At 34.1% G+C, this 17,573-nt stretch overlaps 4 protein-coding genes and 1 long non-coding RNA gene across 17 annotated transcripts; 3 read left to right on the forward strand and 2 right to left on the reverse strand.

Annotated features, from left to right (window-relative positions):
• On the forward strand, nt 1–751 carry LOC9310242. The gene is made up of 3 exons (XM_002872048.2): nt 1–120; nt 274–431; nt 548–751. Exons 1-3 carry the CDS (start codon nt 69–71, stop codon nt 563–565), a joined length of 228 nt encoding a protein of 75 aa, XP_002872094.1. The 5' UTR covers nt 1–68; the 3' UTR covers nt 566–751.
• Nucleotides 752–1,073: 322 nt separating this feature from the next.
• LOC9308164 (vesicle transport protein SFT2B) lies at nt 1,074–3,799 on the reverse strand. Its single transcript, XM_021023800.1, has 6 exons — nt 2,879–3,799; nt 2,743–2,796; nt 2,464–2,537; nt 1,750–1,867; nt 1,549–1,607; nt 1,074–1,436 (listed from the first exon to the last, which is right to left on the reverse strand). The coding sequence occupies exons 1-6, from the start codon at nt 2,984–2,986 to the stop codon at nt 1,358–1,360; spliced, it is 492 nt and encodes a 163-aa protein (XP_020879459.1). The 5' UTR covers nt 2,987–3,799; the 3' UTR covers nt 1,074–1,357.
• A 2,722-nt stretch (nt 3,800–6,521) lies between these two features.
• LOC9310243 (GDSL esterase/lipase At4g10955) lies at nt 6,522–9,315 on the forward strand. Its single transcript, XM_002872049.2, has 4 exons — nt 6,522–7,074; nt 7,540–7,663; nt 7,873–8,494; nt 8,658–9,315. Exons 2-4 carry the CDS (start codon nt 7,560–7,562, stop codon nt 9,054–9,056), a joined length of 1,125 nt encoding a protein of 374 aa, XP_002872095.1. The 5' UTR covers nt 6,522–7,074; nt 7,540–7,559; the 3' UTR covers nt 9,057–9,315.
• A 151-nt stretch (nt 9,316–9,466) lies between these two features.
• On the forward strand, nt 9,467–12,064 carry LOC9308165 (GDSL esterase/lipase At4g10955). Its single transcript, XM_002872050.2, has 4 exons — nt 9,467–9,905; nt 10,245–10,324; nt 10,530–11,166; nt 11,451–12,064. The coding sequence occupies exons 2-4, from the start codon at nt 10,263–10,265 to the stop codon at nt 11,829–11,831; spliced, it is 1,080 nt and encodes a 359-aa protein (XP_002872096.2). The 5' UTR covers nt 9,467–9,905; nt 10,245–10,262; the 3' UTR covers nt 11,832–12,064.
• On the reverse strand, nt 11,696–16,637 carry LOC110227803. 13 transcript variants are annotated; one of them, XR_002331483.1, is made up of 10 exons: nt 16,362–16,637; nt 14,993–15,665; nt 14,687–14,761; nt 14,525–14,596; nt 14,358–14,430; nt 14,100–14,267; nt 13,930–13,999; nt 13,562–13,617; nt 12,778–13,436; nt 11,696–11,774 (listed from the first exon to the last, which is right to left on the reverse strand). It is a non-coding gene; the product is annotated as an uncharacterized LOC110227803 (long non-coding RNA). The 13 variants fall into 13 exon arrangements; XR_002331481.1 differs by lacking the exon at nt 11,696–11,774 and having other exon boundaries at nt 12,188–13,436; nt 14,993–15,044; nt 15,583–15,665; XR_002331476.1 differs by lacking the exon at nt 11,696–11,774 and having other exon boundaries at nt 12,188–13,216; nt 13,329–13,436.
• Between the last annotated feature and the right edge of the window lie 936 nt (nt 16,638–17,573).

Below are 17,573 nucleotides of genomic sequence, written 5' to 3' on the forward strand. Positions count from 1 at the left end.
TCTCTATGGTCAGAAAAACCAGAGAAAGAAAACAAAGCAATTAATTCAAGAATCTAAGGAAGCTGAAGATGAAGAGAATTCCTCGTATCAAATTTCCTCAGAGACATTCTATTTCATCAGGTTTCACATTTTTTCTTTGTTCCTAAGATTCTCAGTTTTATGTTTTTAGTTTAGTACTACTCATATTTTCTTTGATTCTTGTTTACTAAAAGCTCATCACTAGCTTTATTCTTGTTCTTAACGTCTCCTTCATTTTTGTGTGAATTTTCTCAGGTTCTGGTTCGGCGCCGGGATCTGTTGCCGGCGGTAAGAAAAATGTGACGGCGAGTTCAGATGTTCCGGCGGCTCCGAAGAACACTGCTGAGGGAGGAAAAGCATCTCTGCAGCCGAAACGTACACCTGTCTCCGACAAAGAAATCGAATCTATTATGGTGAGAGATTATATAATTTGCTAACAAACACTTGCATGAGGAAAAAAAAAACTTTTTTGCTGTCATACAATTAGTAACTGAACTCTGATTTTTTTGTACTTTGTGAATTTTTGCAGTTGGGTGGTTGCATTTAACATTTGGGAGTTACGAAGATTTGATCGAACACTTTGGTGTTCTTGTCTTGTCGGCTGGTGAAGTTTATTATGCTGTTTTTAAATGTAAAGAAGTAACTAATAATGTAGAGAATATGATTTTGTAAGAATGATACTCTTTCTCGTTATTAGTATTAAACGATAAAATGCTTCTTTCGAGTTTCTGCATTATTGTCTTGACAATTTTTTATTAAGCCACTTGGTAACAATTTTGAGAGCCAATTAAACGAATATACAAAATTAGGTAAATAACAAAATAATTAATTAAGACCTCTTATTCTCATGTCGCATCTAATTACCTATGTAAACAATATCCCCAAAATTGGTTTGTATAAGCTAATCTAATAAAGTTGTTGACAAAAAAAAAAATTAATTAAGACCTCTTATTCTCATGTCTCTTTCCAACTAAACATAGTGGCAAACGATTGTGTCACTGATGATGCAATTTGCAGCTGCAACTGCATCACTGATGATGCAATCTTACTTGTGAGATTCAGAACTCTAAGATGTTATTTGAATAAAAAAAATCTTTGTATTTGATCACACAAAATGCCAAACAACGTTAAAGACTGAAGCAACAAAAGAGCTTGAAGCAACAAAATACACACAAGAGCTTCACGACCCCAATAAAACAAGCTCATTCTGTTTTACTTCTGCTCACACGACCAGGTCAACAAACAAACAAATTTCGTTTTAAGAAAAAATCAGATCTCAAGTTCTTGAGACCAGTATAAAACAATTTATGTGCTTTGTATCTTGCTGCCAGATGACTGACTATAGCTCGGTGTCGCAGAGACGGATCATTATTTCAGAGACCATTCTCCGTGCGAATGGAATATAACTGAGGCTGTACCTGTCATTATAATGTGTATAGGAAGATGTTCAATCCAATAAGGCTTAAGAATCCTTCTGGTCCTTATAGAAACAAAACCCTGTTTTGAGTTAAAGGTTAGCATTTAACTTACCATATTAGTGCACAAATCTCGCATAGGATCGCAAGGACGGTTAAAATTTTGCTGTGGATCTACATGAATGGGAGAGAATTAAATTCAAGCTGACAATTATTGGGGACAAACAAATTGCTGATTTTAGACATTACTCAGATTGGATCTAATATTGGCACTAAACATAGTTATTGGTTGTTGTATGAGAGAGCAAGTACATACCAGGAGAGCACAAATGAGTGCAACAACGACACATCCGATATAAATGGACGTAGCTAAGAAACGAACAGGGTCAAACATCATATTCATCTGTTGCTCAGGTCCCATGAGGAAAGCTGTGCTGCCAAAGAAACAGTGATCTTTGTGGTTTAAAAAAGAATAACATTGTGAAGGTAGAAATGGCAAGAGATTTTGTTAGATATAAGACAATATCATCAGATTCTTGCCAATGGAAACAGCTTTAATTGAAGTTACACAAGCAAGCAAGCAACCAAGCTTAAAATGGGAACAAATCTATAGCTCTAAATTTTGATCTTTCAAACAGAATTCCAGAAGCCGTAAATGTCATACAAAGTAAAAAAATTCCATGGCAGGAATCATGAAGAAACGCTATGAAATACCTCGGTTAGCTGGACACGATGAAAGTTGTAAAATGGCTTCAACTATAATAAATTGGAGTAATCATGTTTTCTATCTACAATCTCAGAATGAAATTTTCACCTATAAAATATCAAGAAGTAGAAGCAAACGAACCATGCCATTATGGGAACCAATTAGCATTAGAAATCAAAATAACTAAATCTAACTGAAATCCATCCCAAGCACAAAAAGAACTGGATTTAGATATGAGCAAAGAACCATTCAAAGCAGAGTTAAAATTCCATGAAATGGCCAAATGTTAGTCAAACATCATGTTTTCACCCGACAAAAACATACCTTCCAATAGCTAGAACATTTCCAAATGTGAAGAGCAATGCAAATTTGATGGGGATACCAAATACAATCATCGACTGCATAAGAAGAAGAAGAAACAGAAAAATGAAATCACTTCTTCTATACGGTCTAATGCTGAACAAGACCATCTCAATTAGATCAATAGAACGTGGCTAACAAGAACATCAATCAATAACAAAGCCTATAAGAACAATCCATCGGATTTGTGAATCTAACAAATCGCAAATTTTCTCATTCTATCAATGAAATTTGATATTTTACCAGGAACATAAGCAGCAAACCAGTGGCTAAAGATGCGGCGAATCCGTACATTCTCTGTAAAATCGAAGAAGATTGATTAAGTAAAGAGAGAGAGACCAAATATTAAACCTTAGCGATATCGACATTGAGGAGAAACCTGGGTAGTGGAGAGAGCACAGAGACCCTCCGATCCTTCTTCAAGGAAACTATCGGTTGTTTCTTCGCCGTCTCCGCCACCAGAGAAGAAGTCGTTGAGCTTCTGCATCTCGATTACTGCGTTTTCCGATGATCGGAGAAAAATTATTAATGTGAATGCAATTGTGTCAACAACTCTGGGCCACTTTAAGCCCAAATTCAACAAGTAAAATTAAGGTACGACTTGCTGATATGTAATTAGTGTTGTATTTTTCATTATAATAGTTCAATTAGAAAGTTAAATTATGAATATAATTTACTGTGTCCATCTAATATATATATGGCCATCAAAATCAATGTCTAAAGTTTATGACATAATTAAGATGGATACAGGAAAATTTGCAAGAATAACCAAAAAAAAAAAAAACTTAAATTAAATTTCTAACATGCAACAAAAAAAAGAGTTGATATTTTCCGTATTTTCTGTATTTAGGACAATTTTGTCCCTGTGTGAACACTCTTCTTCCATCTTCCTTTTCCTCCGTCTTCTTCAAAGCCACCATCTCTGGCCGTCGCCGTCTATCCCTAGTGACCATATCACACATCTCACCAATCTCTCCTCCGCCCAACGATGGATCTCCGATCATATTCAACCTCACTTTCCCATCCCATGTAAGTGTCTTAGTTTCGCCGGAAGTTAATAGAAGATAATACATATCGATCTGGAATCGTCGATGGAGAGAGGCGGAGATAAGGACGGTGTTAAGGGATTGAAACGGCGGTGCCGGCAATATCAACGGCGGTAGTTCCGGCGACGAGTGCTCCGGTGGCCGCACGTCCATTTCCTTTAACGAGAAAGGAGTTTATGGACTTTTTATTTCCCTCTTTTCTTACTTGCTTAAATCTCTATATTATACTGCTATATATTTAATTACTTTATTCAAAATGGTTAGTTTTGCAATTCACCATAGATATACAAAACAAAACAAAAAAACAAAAAAAGGTGGATATACAAATATGTATATATATATATATACAAAATTAGAATATGAAAAAAAAATTTGGAAAAGAAAACAGAAATTACACTAAACTGGAAAACTGAACGAAATTTTCAGCCGACAAGGATCGATAATATTGATGCCTAGATTTCAATGAAGTATTTGTAAGTTCCTTGACAAAGGAAAAGCATTCTCATGCCGTTAAAGTTTGGGAGTTAGGTTGTTCTCACGACGAATATAGAGTTTATTTATTTTATAGATGTGCCATGTGAAAGTCTGCCTACGTAGAGATCAGGCCATTTGTAGTTCATATTATAATAAGTGGGAGCTAGTCCATCATTGTTGCTAGGCGATCTGGGCGACGAGCTAGGCAGTTTAAATGACGAGCTGGCAGCTGGGCGACGAGATAGCAGTCAAGCGACGAGATGGACTAACATAGCAGTTGGACGCCAAGTTGGAAAAACTGAGTAGTCAATCAACGAGATAGACAAACAGGGCAGTTGAGCGCCAGTTGGACGAACTAAGGAGTCAAGCGACGAAATGGAAGAACAGAGCAATTGAACCCAAGTTGGATGAACAGAGTAGTTGTTTGAAGTATGAGTTTCTTCTCCCATCTTTTTTTATCTCTCCCTTCTCTCTTATTGAGGTGCCTCTCTATTTATAAGAAAACTAAGTTGGTGATAAAATCATGGACCTACTATCATGGGTCTTTTGGGCTTGGTTGGCTGCTAATGAAGTTAATCTTGATTTGGGTCGGACTAAAATGAAAGGCATGAACTATGTCCAACAAAAACCCCTCTGAAAACAAAGGCGACGAGTTTAAAGAAAACTCGCGGAACCAAAAGCCCGATTAACGAAAAATGGCACTACGAATAAACTGAACACCAGACCAAGTTTACAAAAGACAACAACACTATAAATATTATCAACAACTTCTTTCTTCTTCAATTTACTGGTTATTTTCCGAGATTGGAAGTTGGTTCATGGATCTCCAAAAAAGGGCGCTTTTAGAGCTAGACTTTTGGTCTTATAGTTCTCACTTGATTTTTTAAAAATTTCAAAAATTAGATTTCTAGAGTTACCTAAGAACGGCAAGACGAAATCTATGTAAAAAGAATTGAAACCATCAAAAGTTGCATGGACCGTGACGCCAAATATTAAGTCGATTAGATCATGTTCGAAGGAGTCAAGAAACATCAAATCTCTCCCAGATTTAGATCGAGATCGATAAAGAGAGTTTATTTGAAATATTTCATATTAATGGTTTATTGTAAAAAGAAAAAATTTTGAAGAATCAAAGTGGAAGTAATTGTCACTTTGAAGGGTTCTTTCGAATATTTTTCATATGTATATATTCCAATTGGAAGTCACATGAAAAACTTTTTTTCCTAGCCCATATGAAGAAATATTAAATGGTGGAATTAATTATAGATTTTGTCCTTTTTCAATGGCATTTGTAGAAAATGCCTTTTCTTCTTAAAACTTTTATATTTGCCATTTCTCAAGATTTAGAAACATAATGTTAGGGATTATGTTTGGGTTTATGAAGTTCCCATTTTTTTGTAAGATGTAGAGTTTAGGGTTAAATGTTTATTTCAAAAAAAAAAAAATCTCAAATGTTAAGTTTTTAAAAATGGCAAAAAGGCCATAATCCACAAAGTCATTAAGAAAATGGCATTTTCAAAAGATTTTGGTGAAAAATGTCAAAATCAACAATAATCCCTTAAATGGTAAGGTATGCAGTGTACTGTATATAAATTTATCTTATTGCCACTTGGTCCATAGGTCTTGGATTTAAAAAAGCTAAAAAAAATTATGAATGCAATTTTATTTTCGATTATTGTAGCGATAGCTAAAGTCAAACGATTATTTTAACACTGCCACTTAGAACTTATAAGAAACCAAATTGATAAGCAACAATAAATTGTGTTGACCATGAGTTTTTAGAACATATAGTAATATCTTGATGCTTGACATTTGATATTTTTATCTCCCTCCCTTATTCTTAAGCCTCCAATGGCATTACATGAATATGGGTTAAGCGAATAGAGTAGTGTAGAGTATCGTTGACCTAAAGTATAAAATTCAATCGCAAAACTTTCCGACAGAGATATATAACCTTATAATTAATTAACGTAGAGTGTCATGGTACAAACATATAGTGTTAACTATGCTGGAGAGTAAATACAACTTGAATACAAAATATTGTTATAGTCTTTATCTATTTAGAGTATGTGCAATTTGAATAAAGTTATACAGGACCTACAATCTATTATAATTCACAATCCCCGAAATTTCCATTTTTTATCAAAAAAAAATCTATTATAACTTTATAATTAATTTCAAACGCAAAATATTTTTGGTAATTTCGAAAGGAGTTGTAAAGGAATAATTATGAGTTCATTTTAGACTTATCCAACGTTAGTGTAGGATTTTAATACAACGTTAACGTTAGTAATACAAGATATGATTTCAATGTAGACTATGCTTTAAACATATTCGGTTGACTTTGTGTCATGATGTGAGTCTATTATGTATATCAGTTATCAATACTTTTTTTTTTTGGGCAAAAATTTATGTATATCACCATACAAATTTAAATTCTTGTATATATATTAATACAATTAATGATTTAGTTTAGATATATAGTTATGTGTTGGATTTAATTTCTTGTAACTAACCTTTTACTTTAGTTTAAAACCAATTTGTTGTTAAACCAAATTTTTTTTTTTCTTTATTGAGTTTTATATATCATGTGGGACTATTGGTTTGATGATGGATGAATAAAGAAGTCTTGTTTGCTTTATATATGATAAATCGAACCAGTTGTATATGCTGTCAGAGACTGATTCAAACTTATTAAATGTGTTTTTAATTGCCAATTTGTAGAAAATTTGTCAATTTGTAACTAATTAAGAAGTAAATAGTCTGGCTCAGTGTTAAAGGGATAGGTCTCAAAGTCTCCGGATTCAAAAAGTCTTCATATTTTTACCATCTATAAATAGCAAGTGCTTATCTGTGTAGTAACTCATTAGTTTTTCTCCTCTTGAAAGAAAGAATAAACAGAAGAACAGAAGAACTCTATAGGATCTCAATTTTTTTTGTTAACCTTAGGTGCATCTAAGCTAGAGAGTTAGAAAGAAGTTCTCGAAATCTTAAGTTTACTTAAATCATATTCGATTAAATTCGAGTCTGATTGACCAGTAAGACCACGGAGAAGGTATTCTTTAAAAACTTAGTATGTTTATATTTTATTTTATCATTTTCTGATTTTTTCTTTCCTTTTAAAAAGAAATCTCTGTACTTTATGTAATGAGTGAATGATTAGTCATATCAAAGCCTAGAAAGAGTTCCTACAATGTTTTTGTATAATCTGTCCTTTAAAAACGATAAATTCAGCTTTTTCTTTTTGCAGTTTTAATTTTTGGTAATCACTAATCAGGATCTATACCGAAATACTAACTAATTTACACAACATGCATGTATATGAAAGTTTTGGCAGTGGCCAAAAAGAATAGTGCATCCATTGAAATTGATTTTGTTGAGTAGTTTAATTATCCTCACAGTACCAAATAAATGTACATTACTAAAATTAAATATATGTAAAGATGATATATGTATAAATTTGTAGAACATTTGTATTTTGTTCTTTGCCATTTGATTACTAACTGGCAATCTAATATAGGAAGAAGAAGAAGAAAAAAAATGGGACGAGGCTTCAGAAAAAGATTAGGAGGAAAAGCGATAGCTTCAGAAGATACAGATACTTTCAGCATTTTTGGCCCCTTCCATCTTACATCTATTGACTGGTAATATTTTATATTTTGATTAGTATAACTTTGTTTTTTATATGTGTATAGAAGAAGATGGGAGTTTTCATTAAAATTATATGAATTAGTAAAAGTTGACCTTTGACAATCAATATCGATACCAACTAATGAAAATGAAAAACAATATCCCATATCTATCTACTCGTCGGAGTCTTAAAATAATTAAGTTTTTTTTTTTTCTCTAATAGGACCAATCCGTACCATCGAACTTCAGTGGCATCAAGTTTGGTAAATGGAGTGTACACATTGGAAGCGGACAGGCTTGAGGAACGGGTAGGTTCTGAAGCTCTAGCCAAGCCCTGGTGGGAATTTTTCCACTTCACTTTACTCGAAACCTTGAACGACGATGACAGCTCCATATATGGTGCCATTTTCGAATACGAGCTATACAACCTTTACGAAAATACCCCTCATGTGAAAGTTCCACGCTATGTGATTGCCTTCCGCGGCACGGTTTTAAAGGGAAAAACTTGGAAGTTTGATTTGAAACTTGACCTCAAATGCATCTTCAACACCCTCCATCAAGGTAATAGGTCTATGTACGCCCTGAACGCAGTCCGCCGTATGGTGGATAAACACAACCATTCAGCTATCTGGCTTGCTGGACACTCTTTGGGAGCCGCCCTAGTGTTGTTGGCTGGAAAGACCATGACTAGGGTTGGATTCTTCCTCGAAAGTTACATATTTAACCCACCCATCTCTTCTATTCCTCTAGAGCAGCTACCCGGGGGCGATATAATTAAAGGTGTGTTTCAAATCGCCAAAAGTGTCGTCAAAGCCACCGTAGCCATGGCCTTAACCGATCTACAGGTAAATAAATAATCTTTATAAGAAATTTAATATGTTTGATCTGCTTAAGAGTCAATATAACAAGTTTCTTTCACTTGCGATTCCTTGTTGGCCACTCCAAACTGAGTACTATATTCAAGTTGATTTTCTTACAAGAAACTGTTTGTCTTATATTATTATACAGGTTCCAATAGACGATCCAAAGACAGCATCATGGATACCTTATTTATACGTGAATCCAGCAGATCCAATTTGTGCAGGATACATCGATTACTTCAGACACAAAACCTTCATGTCTGAGATCGGAGCAAGCAACATCGAGAGAACCGGTGCTAGAAAGTCAGTTAGGAGTCTATTGGTGGGAAGAAGAGGAAAAACATTATCGTCCGATTTGTCATCGGAACCTCTTCACCTTCTTCCATCAGCGGATATGACTGTAAACAAGAACAAACCGACTAAGTCTACGACAGCTCATGGACTTCACCAATGGTGGGAGCGAGACTCGACACTGAGGGAAAATTGGGAAAGCTGCTGCATTAGACCTTACCCTGAAGACAAATTGGAGCAATTGACCCTCCAATAAACAATAATACAAAGGAGGGTCATATATATAAAATAGTTATTTGGTTTGGTTAAATTGCTTTATAATTTATATCTTAGTCATGTGATATTTTAGTTCCAAACCCTCTGTCTACCCTTTTCCATTTCTTTTACTTTTTTGTTGTCTTCTATTTCATGTCTGCCTCTCTTTCCCATGTTTTAGTTCCTTATTTTTCCATGTAATTGTTGATAATTATTTGAACTATGCCGATGATGCGAACTACATCTTATCTTTACAAGTATAATTATTTTCTCCATTTGATTTTGTTTTGCATTTCCTCGTTTGATTTTTAAAGATATATTATGAATTATTGCCTTTTTAATCACTCGTTGAAAAGTCTATTTTCTGTACATTGAAAGTTTGGACTAGTCTTCAATAGCAATATTTGTTTTTTTAAAAATAGAATTTGTTTGCGAATCTAGTTTTGATGAGAATGGCAGCAGAAAGGAGTACACTTGATAAAATCTAGTTTTGATGAAATTGGCAGCAAAAGTGAGTACTACTAATCCACTTATTAATATGTTTTTAATTGCCAATTTGTAGGAACTAGGACCTTGTCAAATGTAAATAAAGAGGTTGTTGATACATTCTGGCTCGCGTTAATGCTCGTCTTGATGTTAAAGGGATAGGTGGTTCCCAGGGAGGTCTCAATACCTCCGGATCAAAAAAGTCTTCATCATCCTAGAAAAAGTCTTCAGATTTTAGCATCTATAAATCGTTCTTTTATGGAATTCTTGAAAGAAAGAACTCTATGATTGCTTAGTGGGATCTCTTCCTTAACCAGATTCTATTGTATTCGATTCTGATTGACCTATAAAACCACGGACAAGGGTATTTTTCAAAACCTTTTCTTTTTCTTTATGTTTTCACCATTTTTCTGTTATTTTCTTTCCTGTTAGAAAGAAATCTTTGTATTTATATTGTAAAGAGTGCCATGAAAAAAGCCAAAAAAAAGTTCCTACAATGTTTTTGTATAATCTGACTTTTAAAACACAGAAGTATAAGCTTATTCTTTCTGTAGTTTACTTTTTGGTAATTAGAGATCTTGATCGAAATTAAATTTAATTAACACAATATGCCTTTACTATGAAAGTGTTGGCATTGGCCAAAAAGAGTGCATCCATTGAAATTGATTTTGTTGTTTTCACTTGTGAAATTCTTCCCTCATAGGAAGAAGAGGAAGGAGCGATGGCCTCAGATAGAGATGCTTTCAGCGTTTCTGGCCCCTTCCATCTTACCTCTGTTGATTGGTATATATATTATATTCCTCTTTCTTTCTCATTTTGATTATTTCATTTTCAGTTTATTTCTTTTAATTTATTTTCATTTCATTCTTATTGATTCTTTGATGGTCACCACCAATCGGAGTTTTAATTAATGAAAATAGCCTTTTGAGAAGAAATATCAATACCTACTCATTTTAGCTTCTAAAAATATAATGGTTTTGTTAAATAGGAACGATTCTTACCATCGAACTTCAGTGGCATCATGTTTGGTAAATGGAGTGTACTTATTAGAAGGGGACAGGCTTAAGAAAAGGGTAGGTCGTCCCGATTCACGAGCCCCGGCTTGGTGGGAATTTTTCCACTTCACTTTACTCGAAACCTTGATCGACAACGACGGCTCAATATATGGCGCCGTTTTCGAATACAACAACTACAACCTTTACAAAAACACCCCTAATTTGAAATTACCTCCACATTATGTGATTGCCTTCCGCGGCACGGTTCTAAAAGGAGAAACTTGGATGCCTGATGTGAAACTTGACATCCGATGCATCTTTAATAACCTCCATGGAGGCGGCCGGACTATCCACGCCATACAAGCTATCAGCGCTATGATTGACAAACACAGCGAATCAGCTATATGGCTTGCTGGACACTCTTTGGGAGCCGCCCTAGTGTTGATGGCCGGGAAGACCATGAACATTTATGGATTCCTCCTCGAGAGTTACATATTCAACCCACCCATCATAACTGTTCCTCTGGAGCAGCTACCTGGCGGCGGTACACTTAAAGGTGTGTATCGAATCGCCGAGAGTCTCGTCAAAGCTACTGCAGCTAGTTTCGAGATGGCCTTAACCAATCAACGGGTAAATAACTAATCTTTTTACGAAATTCAAATGTTTGATATACATCAAGATAACTGGTTCAATTTTATTTTTTTTGATAACTGATTCAATAAACTATGGTGGTTTAGTCAATAAGAACTCATCTTGTTAGCTCGAGGCCAAGATTTCCATGTTGGCCAAAATAAGAAAATTATTGTTTAAAATATCTATTAAAACTAGTTTATAGTTTATTTTCTTACAAGAAATTATTATTAATATTATTATTATTTTTTGTAAACCAATACGTTTGTCTTCAAATATTACAGGTTCAAGAAGATTCTAAGACAGCATCGTGGATACCTTATATATATGTGAATCCAGCAGATCCAATTTGTGCAGGATACATCGATTACTTCAGACACAAAACCTTCATGTCTAAGATCGGAGCAAGTAAAATCGAGAAAACCGGTTCTAGACATTCATTTAGAACTCAATGGAAACGAGGAATAGGAACATCATCACCACTGTCCGATTTGTCAATGGAACCTCTTCACCTTCTTCAATCAGCAGATATGACTATCAACAAAAACAAATCGTGTTCGTCTATGGTAGCTCATGGGCTTCACCAATGGTGGGAGCAAGACTCGGTCCTAAGGAAAAATTGGAAAAGCTGCTTAATTAGGCCCGACCCTGAAGGCAAATCTTGAAAGGATGCATCAAATGATATATGCCTCTTATATATATGTTCTGCTGATCTTTAGTTTGGAACACTTTATTTACCCTTTTTCATGGCACTATGGTTCGTTTTCTTCTATTTTGTGTTTGCCTGTCTTTTCCATGTTTTGGAATCACTAATAATAAAAACTGATTGTAGTTGGATTTCAATTCTATTAAAGCCTGTTTTGGTGAGATATCCGACTTTTAATGGTGATATGTTTTGTACCTCTTTCAATCATTTTGTTGTCAATTGCATGACTTATATAGTTATATTATATAGGATATATGATTAATTTCACAAACTATACATACATAAGTAACGCATACATAGTTAAAGCAACATGTATGAAGAGTAAAGATTCATTCACTTGAATGTGATGTCAAGATAGCTAAGAAAGTTATGGTAAAAATAAAAAAATCGTCGTTGTCAAAAGAATTAATAGGTATGAAAAATAAAGACTCATTCACTTGAATGTGACGTCTGAATGTTACTTATCGATACTCGATTTTACATTAGACCAACTATGATTCATCACTTTAATTTTGAATCATCACAGCTAAGTTCACGAGTTGGAGGTTTTCAACTTCAGGGATGAATCGAAAAAGAATCTTTTGTCTCGTCGTAGCCTGCTCCAGTCCCTTTAAGTTCACCTTCACAAAACAGGACAAAAACATTGACAAAGCAAAACATATCTGTATAAGTGTATTGATTACCTCTTTCTTTTTGTATGCAAGACACCGTTTTCGCTTGTAGTGACTAGAATTTCTCTTTCAAAGTAGCAAAGAAATTACGAAATTGTTAGACAACATACTTAACTTCAATATGAACAACAAAATGATTGATAGATGTAAGAGATTGAAAAAGAAACACAAATGGGAAGGGGGAGATAACCTGTAGGGAAGAATGCATGAGATTAGAGGGAAAGATTACTTTACCTGACCTCTCATATGCTCTTGGAATCGCCTCTGGAAATTAGGTTATGTACAGCTCAAAAATACATGACCTCTCTTGGCTACTGAATCACTTTCTTGAATTTTTGTTCTTTGTAGATCCACTCTCTAGTATCCAAAACATTTTGTTAGCAATTATTATGGGCACAGACTAGTACGACATACAAACAAGAAAATGAAACTACAAAACATGGTAAGAATCTTACAGAGCCTGACTGGTTGTTCATCAAGTTAGGAAAACAATCTCACTCAATAGACGTTTGAGACGGCATTAAGATAACAAAAAGATAACCCAAATCATCTAGGCAGCAAATATGATTCAAACAGTGTTTCAACACTCACATTTGCTCCTGACACGGAATTGAGATATGAGTTGTCACCTGATTGCTGAATCATTTACCAATCAGATTGATTATGTTAGAGCCTGGAAATGGAGACATAAACATATAAGCTATAAAGATGTTAGAGCTTGGAAATGGAGACATAAACATATAAAGATATAAAGATAGATAGCGAAATAAACAAAGTGGTATAACCATATATTCTTCTTGCATGAATTTCTTCTTCACAGATGCAACGAAAAGTGACACCACAGCCATTATTCCAAACCCCATTAATCCGGATCATGTAAATATGATGGTTTCCTTCAAATCCAAGCCACAACCAAAATGATGCAATGGAAAAAAAAACGGACACACAAAATAAAGTTAGAAAAATCATTCTGCTACCAAAATTAGTGGTGTAAGAGGAGATGAAAAACATTAGTCACCTTAGTACTGATCAGGAAACATTTGGTTGCCTCATGTGTAAAAGACTCTCCAACAACTGAAATCCGATCCATGACATCGTTAGTATTTTACCTTGGAAATCAAGATCTAATAGAGAAATACGTTGTGCTTTAATTAGTTCCTGCAAGTTATAAATCACTTTAACACATCAGACAGAAAAAGATTTTATCAATGTATGTTTATCTACCTGACCATTCTTTTTTCATGGATATTGAAGGCCTTCTTAAATTTGATTCTTTTCCGCTCAAGTATCATGTATCTTAGTACAACACTATTATGATAACAGTCTACAAGATAGCAAGAACATAAAAAGTACAAACTCAGAAATGAGACGAAGATGTTTACCTACCTGACCCTTCCCTTTTCCGAGTAGGCTGAATCAATTTCTTATGTTTAGTTATTTCCTAAGAATCTTCTATCTTGAAGTGATTAAAAAAGAAAAACATTGTGTAAGAAATACACTAAATACAGAAGACTATAAAATAAAACCACAAAAACAATGCTAATGTAGAAACTTACTGAAAATCTTACGAAGTCTGATGCAAGTCAGGATTGGTGTAAGAGGAGATGAAGAAAATCAGTCACCTTAGCACTGAGGAAATATTTGGTTGTCTCATTGGCAAAGGATTCTCCAACAACTAAAACCCATCCCTGATATTGTTAATAGTGTACCATGGGAATCAAGATCTAATAGAGAAATATGATGTTTTATTAGTTCTACAAGTTATAGATCACTTAAACACGTCAGACATTTCCAGAAAAAGTGTGTTTATCTACCTGACCCTTCTTCTTTTGGGGAGACTGAATGGCTTTCTTAAATTAGGTTCTTTTCCGCTTAAGATCCGTCTACCTTGTTATAAAACCATTATACAGTATTAGCAGTATACTAAATACACAGGACCATAAATAAAAACTATGAAAAGAGACAAAGATAGTTTATCTACCTGACACTTCCTTTTTATGAGTCGACTGAATCACTTTCTTGTTAAATTATTTTCAGCCTAAGAGTCCACCATCTTGATATAAAACCATTCTATTAGCGGTATACTTAATACAAGACTATAAAATAAAACCAAAAATAATGCTAATGAAGAAGGAAATCTTACGAAGTCTGATTCCGGGATTCGACTGATTTGCTCCTATTGTTTCTATTAATCTTGACAATGAAACAATGTCCATAGCTGAAATGTTGAAAATGTTTATTAAGTATGACAAAACCAGCTTTTACGATTAGTTATGTCCTTTATCAAGTATGTATTCATAAGAATATATGAAGCAAAAGTAATTAAATGAGAAGAAATCAAGAAGCTTTATCCTAAAACTTTAGTATTTTTCTTGGATTTTGAATCATCACCGATACCCCTTCACTTAAAATCACATGACGAAACATATCTAAGTAAATACATTGTTACCTCTTTACTTTTGTATGCAAGACACCGTCGCTTGTAGTGGCTTGAATTTCTCCTTTGGAATAGCATACAAAGTACAAAATTGTTAACAAAAAAGATTAATAGCTGTAAGTTGTAAGAGACAAAGAAAAGGAAGAAAAATAGGAAGATAAAGATACTTACCTGAAATTGACTTGGCAACAGAATCTCAAAATTCTTACCAATAAAAAAAGAAGAATATAATCGTGACGTTATAGTTTTTTTTTGTTTTCTTGTGTCTAGTTTTGTGTTGTGCTGTATTTGATTTCTTTTGTTATGTTCTGTTTGAGTTTTGTTACCTTTGAGTGTGTTTGGAGGTTTGTTGCGTGAGATGTGATTTGTTTTTGGTAGTGTTTGAGTTTTGTGTGTTTATGTTTATGCTTGAGTGTTGTAGTCTTTGGGTGTGTTTTGAGTTTGAGTGCATTTTGTTTGAGTGATTTCCGTGTCTGTTTCTTGATAACGTGTGTTTTCAGATAGTGTGAGTAACCCAAACAAGCCAAGACTCAGCTTTTCAAATGCAAATAACCTGTCGAGCTGACACAATAAACATGAGAACAGAGTGAGAGATATCTGACCTGTCATATGCTCTTAAAGATATCAGCATGAGGCAAGAAACATGACCCCCTTATTAGCACTTACTACTGAGCCAAAATTTCACCTGAAAATACAACACACAAACCATAAAATGAAACCACAAAATCAATGCCAAGAAGAAGAAAAACTTGGTACAGAGCGAAAAACAATCTCACGCATGAGGAACAAAACGGCAGAGAACACATTATGATAATAAAAAGAACCTCCAATGCATCATCATCTAGGCAACAAATATAAATTTATACAGTGGATTAGAACATAAATTTGCTCCTGTCTCCAAATTGAGATATGAATTGCCACTTGATTGCTGAATCATATGACCACAAAACTCATTAGAGCTTGTATATATATTGCGACATAAACATGAAAAACAAGAAAGACAGGATATTCGAGATAAACGATGAACATAACAATTGACATAGAATCACAGATAAAGACAATCCAAACCATAGCCAAAACGATGCAATCTAAAACATGGACATGACGGAAATTCTCTAAATCGTTACTTTTTTACAACGAAATGAAACCATTTAAACTCATCTACTTCAACAAATAACAGAGAAGTTTGATAAAACAATTCCATAACATGAAACTCTTATGATCACCAAATTAAAATCCATGTACGCGATTGATTATCCTAATTGGTAGATCTCATAACCATCAAAAACAACTAAATTCCAACAGAAATCAAGCAAACAATTTAAAAACTAAAACCCTAAATTCCCAAATCAACATACACAACGATCGAAATCTTGCGCACCTTCTTCGATTTGGTAATACTATCACACGATCCGAATCCAATCCGCGTATCCATCGTTAGATTATCACCGACGACCCAAAATCGAAACCCTTGGATTCCCGATTTGAACTAACCCAACGAATCAGACGCCACTGAACATGAAATTCAATTGATCGGAGAAAAGAACCAGAAGAAGATCAAAGAACAAAATCGCTTCTCCACGCGAATTCGAAATGAATTTTGAAATTTCAATATTCGCTGACCGTTTATTTGTGGAAGAAGAGTTTACGTTGCCAAATTACGAAACGTTTAGAGAAGCGAAGCAGCTATTTATGTGATTCTTCGAAACAAAGAGCACGTAGATTTACGTTTATGCCCTTATGTGTATATATATGCTCGAACGGCATTATTTTCAAAATTGTGTTTCCCCGCTTTGGGGATATTTGGTTAGAATCCCATAAAAAACTTTGGAGATATTTTCATTTTCTTCCGTCGGCCATTGTGATGGTCAACTCGATCCGATCATATCACCGGATTTTCAGACAGATCATGGGATTCATCAATGGTGGAATCCAATGCTTGGACATTCTTCATACCAAATTATAGGCCTTGATTGGCAACGTATAAATTGCGGAATTCAAAAAGTTTTATTGAAAAACGCACCTAGTCCCCCAAACAGCAAAATACTAACAACTAGCGTTTTTCAAAAAAAAAAAAGAAGAAAAAAAGTTTGCGGAATTTAAGACAGAGAAATAGACTGGACCGCGTTTCCATGCTGCCTCAATGCTTTACCATGCGGTCCGGTATAAAAACGCGATGGATAATAACTAGATTCTTCTCTTATTAATTTTTATTGTTTTTAATATAACAACTTTGCCTATATATAGCTGTCCTACGAAGTACATAAGCAAAAAACTAAAGAAAATTTTTCCAAACTATCTCCATAGTCCTTTCTAACTATTTTTACACTTAAGGTAATTTTCTGATTTTTTAATCACATTATGGTAACCAAACCATTTTTTAAATGTTACCACTTTTATTGTTTTTTTTGTAGTAATAATTAATTAAAGCATGTATTCATATGTTCATCCCATACATTACATATGTTTTTCTATTTTTTAGTTTCTAATAATTCAAAACAGATTATCTGATTCAATATTTATAAATCTATGTTTTCTTAATTCAAAATTTTATTATAGTAATAAGTTATGTATTTTATTAATTTGTAACTAG

Source organism: Arabidopsis lyrata, assembly GCF_000004255.2.
Source record: "Arabidopsis lyrata subsp. lyrata unplaced genomic scaffold ARALYscaffold_6, whole genome shotgun sequence".
Classification (NCBI taxonomy): Eukaryota; Viridiplantae; Streptophyta; class Magnoliopsida; order Brassicales; family Brassicaceae; genus Arabidopsis; species Arabidopsis lyrata.

Coding starts and splice junctions, on each gene's coding strand:
- LOC9310242 (XM_002872048.2), top strand. CDS start 69: ATGAAGAGAATTCCTCGTATCAAATTTCCTCAGAGACATTCTATTTCA. Junction 121..273: donor GAGACATTCTATTTCATCAG/GTTTCACATTTT, acceptor GAATTTTCTCAG/GTTCTGGTTCGGCGCCGGGA.
- LOC9308164 (XM_021023800.1), bottom strand. CDS start 2,986: ATGCAGAAGCTCAACGACTTCTTCTCTGGTGGCGGAGACGGCGAAGAA. Junction 2,797..2,878: donor GTGCTCTCTCCACTACCCAG/GTTTCTCCTCAA, acceptor TCGATTTTACAG/AGAATGTACGGATTCGCCGC. Junction 1,868..2,463: donor AATGTTCTAGCTATTGGAAG/GTATGTTTTTGT, acceptor TTTCTTTGGCAG/CACAGCTTTCCTCATGGGAC.
- LOC9310243 (XM_002872049.2), top strand. CDS start 7,560: ATGGGACGAGGCTTCAGAAAAAGATTAGGAGGAAAAGCGATAGCTTCA. Junction 7,664..7,872: donor CATCTTACATCTATTGACTG/GTAATATTTTAT, acceptor TTTCTCTAATAG/GACCAATCCGTACCATCGAA. Junction 8,495..8,657: donor TGGCCTTAACCGATCTACAG/GTAAATAAATAA, acceptor ATTATTATACAG/GTTCCAATAGACGATCCAAA.
- LOC9308165 (XM_002872050.2), top strand. CDS start 10,263: ATGGCCTCAGATAGAGATGCTTTCAGCGTTTCTGGCCCCTTCCATCTT. Junction 10,325..10,529: donor CATCTTACCTCTGTTGATTG/GTATATATATTA, acceptor TTTGTTAAATAG/GAACGATTCTTACCATCGAA. Junction 11,167..11,450: donor TGGCCTTAACCAATCAACGG/GTAAATAACTAA, acceptor CAAATATTACAG/GTTCAAGAAGATTCTAAGAC.